The 13,533-nt window shown below is 44.7% G+C and overlaps 1 protein-coding gene across 1 annotated transcript in view; it reads left to right on the top strand.

Moving 5' to 3' along the window:
* The window catches only part of SCD5 (stearoyl-CoA desaturase 5), a 42,534-nt gene extending 31,393 nt beyond the window's left edge, over positions 1-11,141 (top strand). Inside the window, exons 3-5 of the mRNA XM_083756801.1 lie at positions 840-1,045; positions 5,346-5,578; positions 10,158-11,141. Of these exons, the coding sequence (XP_083612927.1) occupies positions 840-1,045; positions 5,346-5,578; positions 10,158-10,348 (630 nt within the window). The 3' untranslated portion in view covers positions 10,349-11,141. The remainder of the gene's footprint in view (positions 1-839; positions 1,046-5,345; positions 5,579-10,157) is intronic.
* Positions 11,142-13,533: the final 2,392 nt, after the last annotated feature.

Genomic DNA, 13,533 nt, shown 5'->3' on the forward strand with positions numbered 1-13,533 from the left:
TCGGCAGCCTCTCCCAGTCACCAGCCTAACTGCCGCATTCTGGATTAGAATATAATAGCACAGTCATACCTCGGATCCCGAACACCTTGCGAGTCGAACGTTTTGGCTCCTGAACACTGCAAACCCGGAAGTGAGCGTTCCAGTTTGTGAACATTCTTGGGGACCCGAACGTCTGACGCGGGTTCCACAACTTCCGATTGGCTGCAGGAGCTTCCTGCAGCCAATAGGAAGCTGCCCTTTGTTTTCCAAATGTTTTAGAAATCGAACAGACTTCCGGAACGAATTCCATTAGACTGCCGAGGTACGACTGTACACAATAAAATTAAATGCCAGCAAATAAAAATTAAACAGAAGTTCACTCTTAAAAAATTACAATACATAATTTCTAAACTATACAGTGGTACCTCAGGTTAAGAACTTAATTCATTCCGGAGGTCTGTTCTTAACCTGAAACTGTTCTTAACCTGAGGTACCACTTTAGCTAATGGGGCCGTGCGATTTCTGTTCTCATCCTGAAACAAAGTTCTTAACCCGAGGTACTATTTCTGGGTTAGTGGAGTCTGTAACCTGAAGCATCTGTAACCTGAAGCGTCTGTAACCTGAAGCGTCTGTAACCCGAGGTACCACTGTAATCAGTAAAAGTAGCCCCTCGCTCTCCACTTAGAAGGGTTAAGGAATGGCTGAATTGGGTGGGGGGAAAGCGAGCCACTCTGTCTGATATCATTTGACGCAAACAGTTGTTGTTTTTCCTGCTATGGCGAACGGTGCTTGTGTTTGAAACTATGTGCCTGTGAAGCCAAACTCAAATTGCTTAAACCCTCCTGCCGTCCCCCATGCAGAACGATATTTTTGAATGGGCCCGAGACCACCGAGTCCACCACAAGTACTCGGAGACGGATGCCGACCCCCACAATGCCCAGCGCGGCTTTTTCTTTGCCCACATTGGCTGGCTCTTTGTCCGGAAGCATCGAGATGTCATAGAGAAAGGAAGGAAGCTGGACTTCAGTGACCTGCTGGACGACCCTGTTGTCATGTTTCAAAGAAAGTGAGTGAAACGGAAGGACAGGGGGAAAGACTTTAGCAAGAGGAGAAGGCAGAGGGTTGTATCCACGGCTAATCCTACTCAGAATACAGTCGTGCCTTGGATCCTAAACGCCTTTGTACTCTGACATTTTGGCTCTCGAACTCCAAACCCAGAAGTGAATGTTCTTGTTTGTGAACATTCTTTGGAACCCAAATGTCTGACGGGGCTTCCGTGGTTTCCGATTGGCTGCAGGAGCTTCCTGCAGCAAATCATAAGCTGCGCCTTGGTTTTTTTTATTATTTTGGAAGTCGAACGGACTTCTGGAACGGACTTCCAAGGTACGACTGTACACACATTGAAGTTAACAGACATTGCAAAATTTAGATCATTCAGAAGAAGAATCTTTATTTGCATCAGCCACTAGCCACAGCAGTAAAATAAAATAAAATGTACTGAAGATAGAGGTAAAAACGTAACTATATAAAATACAGTTGGGGGGTTTACATCAATAATCAAATAATAGATATTATTCTAATTGCCCTGGCTAAAAACCTTGCAGTTTTTGCTGTCACCTGATCATCTTGATCTGCTAAAAGAAAGGATACAGTAGCAGTGGTTGAGCAACCCGGCATGGACAATAATAGAGGGGTAATAACCTCAAATCTTTATAAAGAGTGCAAGCCAGTGGCACATGAGCCGCTGACTCAATACTGCCATCTCCACAGAGACATAACCGTTTTTCCCAGTGAAATTTATTGAAATCGACCTTCAAGTACAGCCGAGGACAGTATATTCAATCCTGTGAAAGTGAAAGGGCATCTGTATTTTGGAATTGTTAAATTTTGCAAATAGGGTGCCAAAGTGTCAAAATGAACAGGTTGAAAAGAATCATACCATGGAGAAAATTTCCTTACTGTGGCCAGATTATTCTGTCACTCGATATCATATAGGCACTGTCTAATTAAATTATTTGCTTTCCTGAAGCCCAGTTTTAATAACTGTGGTGGTGATAAACCAGAAAAGTAGAGCTTTTGGCTGGCAATTTTAGTCCAAGCGCTCTCATGACAAATCTTGAGATACTAGGGGTAGTAGACCAGTAGATCAGTTCATTAATTTTAGCAGGTCTATGAGTAGGGCTGCCATACACCCAGAATTTCCTGAAAATAGTGTCCCAAAATGGCTCAATGGAATTTCACTTTTTGAAATACAGCAACCCTATCTGTGAGTGAAACTTAGTTAGCCACAACCCAGACACTGAAACTGTTCAACATTGTTTCCGGTTAAGTTTTAATCAGATTAACCCACTGAAATAATGTCTGTTGATTTCAGTGGGTCTGCGTCGAGTAGGCCTACCTATAGCATTGGCTACAACCCTTAGCATTTAACAGCCTTGACGAAACCAATACAACCACCCACCTCTGCTTCGCTAAGGGCTTGCACAGATTGTTCTTTTTGTCAGAAATGCAGATCTGCAAGGGCAAGGAATTATGTGACCTGAGCCTGCAAATGTGATTTGTGTGATGATTATGATGCAATACTGACTTTACTGTGGGTTTTACATGGAGCATTTGGCTGGCGAGCTGACAGCCCAACCCTAACTCTAAGAGATGTCGCATGGCAGACCAGGATGCATAAATCTTTCAGGAGAAGGGTTGGAGCTCACCAGTAGAGCATCGGCGTTGCATTCAGAAGGTCCCATGGTCCAATTCCCAACATCTCCAGGTGGGTTTGGAAATCTCCCTTGTCCAAAACCCCTGCGAGCCACTGCCAGTCTCTGTAAACAGTAGTTCCCAAATTTGGGGATGGACAGACAAAAAAGCATTCTTCAGAACAGCAGTTTCCAGTAAGGAAGACAATAACACAATAAAATTCAGAACAGTAACAATTTTATACGGCAAACCACCCTGTGATCTGCAGATGAAGAGCGGTGCATAAATTTAATTGAGAAATGAAAATTCGTTGCACATTTATTCAAAATTCAGTTTTTGTTGTTTAGTCATTTAGTCGTGTCCGACTATACGTGACCCCACAGCACGCCAGGCACCCCTGTCTTCCACTGCCTCCCGCACTTTGGTCAAACTCATGCTGGTAGCTTCGAGAACACTGTCCAACCACCTCGTCCTCTGTCGTCCCCTTCTCCTTGTGCCCTCAATCTTTCCCAACATCAGGGTCTTTTCCAGTGAATCTTCTCTTCTCATGAGGTGGCCAAAGTATTGGAGCCTCAGCTTCAGGATCAGTCCTTCCAGTGAAAGGACAGATCTAGAAAGGCTTAAAGAAATTCATTGGGGAGTTGGGCACTTGTGAGCCTTTCCGCTGCAGAATTACTTTTCCTTTTCTTTTTCTTTCTGGCACTGCACTCTAAGCATTTGAATTAATGAGGAAGGAATCTGCCCTCATTGACACTAATTCTGGCAAATGACAATTGCTCTGCATGATGTTACTCTGCACAAATCAGCAGAAATTCTGAGACTGCAACGAAGCCCATTCAAATGGCTGTGTGCAGCAAACAGCATTTTGGAGGGACACAAAGGTTCTGCGGTTTTTTGGGTTGCAGGGAGTGGGGTCAGTGGGGTGAACGCATGGGAAGTGAAGTTTGATGCTGGACATCTCCTAATACAGCCTTTGCTGATCAACCTGCTGGCTGGCACTGACGGGAGATGAGTGCGTGCTGGCTGGCGCTGATGGGATTTGTAGTCCAAAACTTCTGGCAAAGCTTCTATATGGGTCGAGCCAGTGTTTAGTTGTCATGGACTGGTTGGACAGAGAGGAATGGTGAGAGGAACCAGATGGGGGAACCACCAAGGGATTCAACAGCATTAAGCACCATATGAAAACGTTTCTCTTTAACTAGTCATTTGGCTGGTTAAAATTCTAGGTAAAGGTAAAGGGACCCCTGACCATTAGGTCCAGTCGTGGCCGACTCTGGGGTTGCGGGGCTCATCTCGCTTTATCGGCCAAGGAAGCCGGCGTACAGCTTCCGGGTCATGTGGCCAGCATGACTAAGCCGCTTCTGGCGAACCAGAGCAGTGCACGGAAATGCCATTTACCTTCACTCCAGAGTGGTAACTATTTATCTACTTGCACTTTGACGTGCTTTTGAACTGCTAGGTTGGCAGAAGCAGGGACTGAGCAACAGGAGCTCACCCCGTCGCGGGGATTCAAACCACCGACCTTCTGATTGGCAAGTCCTAGGCTCTGTGGTTTAACCCACAGCACCACCTGCGTCCCTGGTTAACATTCTATGTCATTTTAAATGCGTTTGTGGGGCTTCTAGGTTTGTTTTCGTTTTTGTTTTTATGATGTATTTTGTGATCTCAGTTTGTCTTTTTATGTTGCAAAGCACCCTGTGATCTTTGGATGAAGGGTGGCATACAGATTCAGTAAATAATAACAGTCATAATAACAGTCATCACTGAAGCAAATGAATGGATGTGAAGTGGGTATTAAAAGTGAGAAGGTCACGAATCCAACTGGGCAAACCACTGTAAACTCTTTAGAGAACTTGGCTGATGGGTAGAATATAAACATTTTCCTGCCCACTTCACTGCTGGAATTTATAAACTTCAGTGGTTTTTATGCAGGAGGGTAAGAATCGAGGGTAGGTGGTGCTGTGGGTTAAACCACAGAGCCTAGGACTTGCTAATCAGAATGTCAGCGGTTCGAATACCTGCAACAGGGTGAGCTCCTGTTGCTTGGTCCCTGCTCCTGCCAACCTAGCAGTTTGAAAGCACGTCAAAGTGCTAGTAGATAAATAGGTACCGCTCTGGCGGGAAGGTAAACGGTATTTCCGTGCGCTGCTCTGGTTCGCCAGAAGCGGCTTAGTCATGCTGGCCACATGACCTGGAAGCTGTACGCCGGCTCCCTTGGCCAATAAAGCGAGATGAGCACCACAACCCCAGAGTCGGTCATGACTGGACCTAATGGTCAGTGGTCCCTTTACCTTTTTAGGATTCGAAAGGGCAAGTGGAATCAGAATTTTCAGAATCTGGAAATTTGTTGCCATATAGAATCATAGAATTCTAGAGCTGGATGGGATCACAAGGATCATCTGGGCCAACCCCTTGCAATGCAGGAATAATAAAAATAAAATAATATTTGACAGCATTCCCCAGGATTTTCAAGCAGGTTTCTCTTGAGACAAAAAGTAAGTTTGTCTCCCATTCTTTGGCTTTACACTAAATATATACTGCAGTCTATGGTTTACTAATTTGGCTTCTGTTACCTTCTATTCTCACTTGTCTGACTTGGCCTTCAGCAGCGTAGACCTTTTCCCCTCGTGCGATGCAGCCATAGACCTGTCACTGCTTTCCTTTCTCTGCAGGCACTATAAGGCTTCGGTCATGCTGATGTGTTTCGTCGTTCCTACTATTGTGCCTTGGTACTTCTGGGGGGAGAGCTTGTGGAATTCGTACTTCCTTGCTTCAGTTCTGCGTTACACCATCTCTCTCAATGTTTCTTGGCTGGTCAATAGTGCTGCTCACATGTATGGCAATCGGCCGTACAACAAGAACATCAATCCTCGGCAGAACCCCTTTGTCACAATAGGAGCTATTGGTGAGTACCAAAAACAGTCTCCAGAGACATTTGGAACAGGGATGGGGAACCTATAGCCCTCCAGATGTTGCGGGACACCATCAGCCCCAGCAAGCATTCCTAGTGGTCAGGGATGGTGGGAATTGTCCTCCAACAACATCTGGAAAGCCACAGGTTCCTCATCCCTTATTTGTAATGATGGCATTGGTTTTTCTTCCAAACTTCTCTAGAAGTTACTGTTAAGTTAATTAAGCAACTATTTGAACACCTTACTTCATGTTGAACTTGTTTCCTTCTCCCAAGACAGTTTTTCGGGTGGTTTTGCTTGAGGGACTTCAGAGATTCAGGTTCCAGACCTGATTGTTTTTGCAACGTTTCATGGCTTACTGGGAATTGCAAAGGCTATGGGGAGCTCTGTCCCCATTAGTACTGATTCCACAACCATTTCAGGAGGAGGATGAATTACAACTGCCTTCAGATGTTACCCAAATGGCTGCAGTGTGGAGACTGCAGAATGCCAGTTTGGTTAAGATGGGGCTCTACTGGCTTGCTGGATTACATGATACCACTATCTAATGCTAGATTTAGAGACTCAGCTATTAATCTAGCATTAGATAGTGGTATTGTGCAATGGTTTAGCACTGCAGTAATCCAGCCAGCCAGTAGAACCCCATCTTAACCAGACTGGCATTCTGCAGTCTCCATGCTTAGAGACAGTTGGGTGGCACCTTCCCCGCCTCCTTCTGGCAACTCCTGCAGCCAAACATATTGCTCTGCTTTCCTTTGGACCACATCTGTAAGTCTTATCATCTGGGCATCCCAGGTCAAATCAAATCAAATTTTATTAAACGGTCACAGACCAGATTAACTTGTACAGCTAGTCAGCGAAGCATAATACCGGAAAAAACAAAGGACAATTTCAATACAGATTAGGCCATAACAGCAATTTAAAATTAGACAGCATAAATAAAATTAAGTATTTGCCTTCGCCTGCATATTGACATTGGAGAGCTCTTGTTTCCTACGCCTAATAGCGGCTACACAGAATTTGGCAACATTGATCGTAATTTCAGGAACCTTATCTTCTACCAAGGCTCTCATACGTTGGAGTTCTGGTTCATTTTTAAGCTTTTGTAGAACTTCTCGGCCTTTTGGCTAAGATCAAGTGTGGCATCCCAGGTCTTCCAGACACACTGCCCAGGCTTGCACTCCAGAGAGGTCACTTTGGTACCACTAACACAGCAAAAACAACATATGAGGCAGCAGCTATGAGTTATTGTGATTCTCCAGCAGTTTGGCTTCACCCCCAGGTTCATTCAGCTGCACATTCTATTGGGCCAAATATGCCACCACCAGCCAACGAATGCCCTTGCTGGCGTTTATGTAGGCCAGGCCCTACATTAAGAGAATGAAGGGATATAAATCAGAAATGCAAAATGGCAGCATCCAGAAGCCACTGGGGATGCGACGCTGCCTTCGTGCACATTCCGTCTCGGATCTCAAGGTCACAGATGCAACGGGAAGGTCACTGGAATTAACAGCTTGTGACCATGAAAGGCAACAAAGATCCTTGGCGCCTTAAAAGACGATTGTGGCATAAGCTTTCATTTCACTTGGACTGAAATAAAGACTCACGGTGGTTGTATTGGTCTCTCTCCACCCCATAATAGAATAAAAAGCAAAGGCAGGAGACAGGGGAGGGAAGTGAATGAGACTGCTGTTGCTGATCTTCCTGTCTTGGGAATGATTTATAAGGAGAATGGATCAATGAAGCTCCTCTGCTGCATGACCCAAGAGTGATTCAGGATGGAGCTAGTTTTGGGGTGAGGGTCTAGACCTGCTGACAGGCTGGGCCTCAACTGAAGAGCTGAAAAGTGAGGTGTATCCAATTTGGATCTGGGGAAGAAAAAGAAGAAGAGTTTGGATTTGATATCCCTCCTTTCACTCCCTTTAAGGAGTCTCAAAGCGGCTAACATTCTCCTTTCCCTTCCTCCCCCCACAACAAACACTCTGTGAGGTGAGTGGGGCTGAGAGACTTCAGAGAAGTGTGACTAGCCCAAGGTCACCCAGCAGCTGCATGTGGAGGAGCGGAGACACGAACCTGGTTCACCAGATTACGAGTCCGCCGCTCTTAACCACTACACCACACTGGCTGAAGGTGGATGTAGCTTTCAGGGGGCAAGGAATGGTTAGGAGAAGAGTTAAGCCCTCTTTTCTTGCCCACCACTTCTTTTCTTTAAATAAAGGTGCCCTTTGCCCATCCCACCCTCTTCCTGCTTTACAGGTGATCTAGGTCTCCACTCATCCTAGTTTTGCCTCACTGGGCTGACCGCCTTTCTGGCAGCACCCATTTTTGCTACTGCCCCTGAGACAGCTCCATTTGTTTTGAAACACCAGGTACCGCTTCTAATAATAATTCTACCCTTGCTCTCAATTACCGATCACGTCTCATACTTCCCCCCTTTGTCTGAGTTCATTCAGCCCTCTTGGCTGATGCTGATAAAAACAGCAATTAGCTGTCTATTCATTTAAGCCGGATACGGTGCTATTATCTTCCTTTCCCTGCTATCCTCAGTCCATAAAAAGACACCGCTCTTCTAAGGTCAGTCCAGAATAAGGAATCACTCACTTACAATTTGATGGTGGCTGAGGTTGGCCGATCTGGCATTTGTCACCGAAAATTGGATAGATGAGCTGGGTGGGCCACGTGGTGTGACCTAGTTTTGTCCCTCAGGTATGGCATCAACACAGGCTGGAGTTGTCATGGGGCAGGTGAGACATAGGCAGAGGAAGAGGAATTTTGGAGACCACCTCCCCATCCTGACCTTTCCAGGGAGGAGGAAGAGGAAAACGGTATAGATTTACAACAGTGGTTTGTGGGCGGTCACAGCTCAGAGGCTGTCCTCAGAAACGTATTGGAAACCAGTGTAGATGCTTCAGGACCAGTGTTATTTGGTCCTGGTGGCTGCTCCCAGTCACCAGTCTAGTTGCCACATTCTGGATTAGTTGTAGTCTCCAAGTCATCTTCAAAGGTAGCCCCACATAGAGCACAATGCAGTAGTCCAAGCGAGAGATAACCAGAGCACGTACCACTCTGGAGAGACAGTGTGCAGGCAGGTAGGGTTTCAGGTGGCATACCAGGTAGAGCTGGGTCTGATTTAGCACATCACTGAACCGTGGCAAGACATAACCTCAATCTGGTTTTTACAACAGGTGTTAGATGAGTTGGTGTTGGGAGAGGTTTCTGTTGGCTTGCTGTCCTGGACCAAACATTTCCTAGTGGAGTTCAGTTTGACAATAGCAGTTCCCCCCCTGCAGGGATGGAGGACCCATTACAATGGTCTGCTCCCAGAGGCTTATGAAATTCAAGGGATTCCTGAATGTCCCAAGGACTTTTCAGTTGGCATGTTGACTCCCTGGTCTCACTGTGAAATGGTGAGGTGGAAAAGGTCATCAGCATGATCACTCCTGATTTCCCTCTCTGGTGCTGCAGATCCAGATGGCCCCCTGATTCTCAGGGGACCTCTGAGGAATGATGCAGACGAGACAACAGCTAAAGTGTGAAAGATTCAAGTTTTGTGAAGAAGACAACCAATCATAGGTGAAAGGACACTGAAGACAGCAAGTAAAGCTTACTTCTCCACCACCTCTGCCAAAGCAGTGCTTTTCCAAAGGGTTGTGGTGAATGGGCTGTTAAAAGCTAGATTTTGGAACCCTTCTGCTGTGACATGTTGTAGGGCACTTTGAAGGTTTTCCTGCTGAACTTAATACTGTGCTAATATTGTTCTGGAGTAGGCATCCAAAGCACTTTTGAGTCGGTTGGTCTGGGATCAACTTCAGCTGGTGCCACACATGAGGCTGAGAGGGGAGTCTTGTTCTCTGGGCAGCTCAGGACCTCAATACACACTGCCCAGGCTGGTACCCCGGGGAGGTCCCTTTTTTATTTTTTAAATAATTTTTATTAACAGGCCAATCAAATCACATTATTTCCAAATCACATTAGTTCCAAATTATACAGCCAGATTTTTAAATTTTGTTGGGGGTACCCATACTTCAAGCTCCGAATGGGGGTCCAAGCATCACTTATATTGCTGCTTTAATTAGACAGTTCTATCCAGTTCTGTCCAGATAGTCTCTTTATTACTTTCTTGTGGAGGTAACTTCTGTGCTGCCAACACAGCAGTTTGAGTTCACCCCTGGAGGCAGACTCCATTGTCTCTCGAATCAGATGGATGCCAACAAACCCAACAATGTGAACAAGAGGAAGATATTCATCCTACTGTGTGTAGACTTGGCCCTTAACCATCATGGCTTGTAAGAGTTACCTGGGGATTGGGGACCCACTAGGTGGGTCCAGGATGTAGTAGACACTGCATTTTAAGATGGAGTAGTTCCTTTCTAATTATTATGAAACCAGCGATGTCTACGTACTATTTTCAAAATGTTGAAAAAGCATGGAAGTTTCTGCAATGAACTGTTTTCTAGCACACATTAAAGGTCTTCTCTTCTTTTGCTTCTGATCATTGGGGTTACCACCCACTTCTTTTTCCTCTCTACCTTTTGACCTCACTCTCTGTTCCTTCTGGGTTCTGTTTTCCAGGCGAAGGTTTCCACAATTACCACCACACCTTTCCGTTTGATTATTCAGCTAGCGAGCTTGGCTTGAACTTCAACCCAACCACGTGGTTCATTGACTTCATGTTTTGGTTGGGCTTGGTCACCGAGAGGAAGCAGGCTCCGAGGGAGATGATCCAAGCTTGCAAAGAGAGGGCTGGAGATGGCAGTTTTTGAGAAACAAAATATGTCTCTGAACATTGATGCTGCTGTATGTGTTGTTTGTATGTTTCTTCATTGGAGTGGAGGGTCTCCTTACCCCCAATCTTCCCCTTAGGATGGAAGTAGTATTTTTCATTGATCATAGGCCAAATTAAAATCCTGGGTTAATTCCATCCTACTTTAATGCAGTGGTTTTTAAACTTCCTATTGTAAAGGCAACACTTTACAAATTAACACATCATCTTCCAAGAAAGTCCTGAATGCTGCAGAGGATTCCAGGGCAAGCAGACTTTCAGACCTTGATTTGCAAATTTAGCTTGTTTCCTGCATTTCAAGTGCACCGGCTGTGAATGCTGCTGTTTATGTACCCAAAACAGCACCTCCCTTGCAAAAGAAGGAGGTAGATTTGGAGGAATCCTGGGGTCTGCAGCATTTTCTTTAAGGGAGAAGCTTCCCCATACAGCCCGGTGGCGACTGAGCACGCTCAATGGCCTTGGAATGCCTTTTGAGTGACGGAGCATATAAATTGGGGTGAGAAATGGAATGGAGTAGCTGGAATCCACACTGCAACGTTATTGTCCAGGTTCCACAAGCCCAAGTATCAATGTGCATCTGATTTACTGAACAGATCAGTTTCTTACATAAACTCTAAAACTGGCTAGCAGACACGATTGAAGGTGGTTGCCAATACATATTCATATTTTACAGGCAACGAAGAGATAAGCTATTAGCACAAGGCCAGACACAGCAGAATCCCTTGCACTCTTAAGCATAAAGTCTCTTTCGTTGGGGACCATCAAAGCTCCAAGATGCACAACTTGCTGATGGATCTTTGCATGGAATTGTTTTAGTTGTCGCTATTTGTCGAATGACTGGGAGTCAGAAATCCTTGGATATGTTATTGCATATCACTCAGAGATCTAAGCAGTAGATCTTCACTTAAGTATGCTTTCAGCTGAAACAAGTCTCTGGCCTTCTGAGCCTCCACGTTGCTCTTTGTGGATTGAAAAGGTGCCCAAATATGGCCACATCAATTAGTGGCTGGTCCAGTGGGTCAGAGCTGCACAGCTGCCCTCACGTCACAGATGATGCTACAGCTTACCTGGACAAGGGTGGAGTGAAGTGAGATTGAGGGTGATGCTAACACTCCCCTATAGCTGTACATTGCGGCAGAAGATCAGTACTGGTAAGTACTTTGTCCTCATCTTCACTATCCATTCAAAGCAGTATTGTACTACTTTTAACACCTGTGGCTTCTCCCAAGAATCCTGGGCAGTTCCTGTTCCCCTCCCAGAGCTCCAGCAATCAGTCCCTCATCCAAGGGAACTCTGGAAATTGTAGCTCTGAGAGCAAAATAGGGGTCCCCTAACAATAATGGGTGGGTGGCGCTGTGGTCTAAACCACAGAGCCTAGGGCTTGCTGATCAGTAGATCGGCAGTTCGAATCCCCGCAACAGGGTGAGCTCCCATTGTTCGGTCCCTGCTCCTGCCAACCTAGCAGTTCAAAAGCATCTGAAAGTGGAAGTAGATAAATAGGTACTACTCCAGCGGGAAGGTAAACAGCGTTTCTGTGCGCTGCTCTGGTTTGCCAGAAGTGGCTTAGTCATGCTGGCCACATGACTCAGAAGCTGTACGCCAGTTCCCTCGGTCAGTAAAGCGAGATGTGCACCGCAACCCCAGAGTCGTCTGCAACTGGGCTTAATGGTCAGGGGTCCCTTTACCTTTACCTTTAGCAACACTCAGCACCCTCATTAAACAACATTTCCCAGGGTTCTTTCAGGGGAAGCCACGCCTGTTTAAAGCATTATGATATGGTTTTAAATGTAGAGTGAAGAAGGGGCCTCTGAATATAGCTTGTCCACCGATGTTGGCCTTCACGTTGAAGAACCCTTGATAGGTCCCAGAGGGTCTTCAAGATTCCCCAGCAGAACACAGTTTGAAAACTACTGCTTTAGTGGAATTAAATCATGGATGGATATAGCCTAAATTCTTAGCTGTCTTAAGTACGGTGTTTCGGAAAGTTACATATTATTTAATATTATAGTTAAATGTAGTAGATCTTTTGACTTGACTGAGTCCTCATGACTACGCCCAATAAATATGGCTGCAGATTGTAATCTCTAGTGCAATGAAGGAACTGGTTGTTCTTTAAAAGCATAGTTTGCGCAAGTGAATTGTTTTATTTGAAGTAATTCTGTCAACATTTTTTTTCTTTTCTAGCGTTTCTTGTTGGCATGGGGGCTTAAAGGCACATGCGGGACTCGCCCACTGAGGAAGGCTTTCCCAATCAATTTTGAAAAGGGATAGATAGCTCTGTGTGTGCAAAGAAATGTGTATGTGAAATCAAAATGGAGGGATATTTCCGTTTATTCACATGTTTAAAGCAAACTGACTCAATCTGCAACCCCCTCAAATGTAAACTGTATTGATTCAAATATAAGCTGTCCCCAAATATAGGCCAAACCCCTAAAATGAGATTACTTAAATCATGGGTTATGTATGTGTTAGACTGTGCTTCTGGTTTACACTCAGGTTTTATGCAAGTCAGATTTAGCTGAAAAGTGTGGTCTGTATTCAGACCAATATAGCATACAGATCAGAGCATAATTAGCCTCCAGGTTTCACACTTCACTGAATTCTCAGCTAAAAAACAATACCAAAATGCATTTTCTTCGAGTTCAGTTTATTTGGTCTACAAACCATAAGCATCAAATACAGTATAGGTTTATCAAGATTACTATAGCAAAACACAGCAACAAAACACGCAAACAGTGCCTTTTAAAATAAGAGTATAACAAAATCCATTTTTAGAAATCCATAAACAATCTGGGAGATCTAGACCAGTCGACTCAATCAAATGCAATTTGGCTCAATTAAACACATTTTAAAAGGTGTATATTAAAATAAAATACATATTAAAATACATATTTTGTGATACAATGGGCATTTAAGTATGTATTTAAATATGGATTTCCACGTGGAAAAAACACACAGCTAAATAAGAAAATTAAATAGGACAGAGTCATTAAAATACACATGCAAAATTGGTGTGGGTTGGAGATTGGCCAATCCCTTATGCATTTATTTCTTTAGAGCATTTGTGCCACACATTTTGGCCACAAAGGCTCTCAGAGTGGATTGCATACAATCAAATTAAAACAAGGCAGACCCTGCCCCACAGAGTTACAATCTAAAAAAACA

Source organism: Podarcis gaigeae, assembly GCF_964106915.1.
Source record: "Podarcis gaigeae genome assembly, chromosome: 9".
NCBI classification, from domain to species: domain Eukaryota; kingdom Metazoa; phylum Chordata; class Lepidosauria; order Squamata; family Lacertidae; genus Podarcis; species Podarcis gaigeae.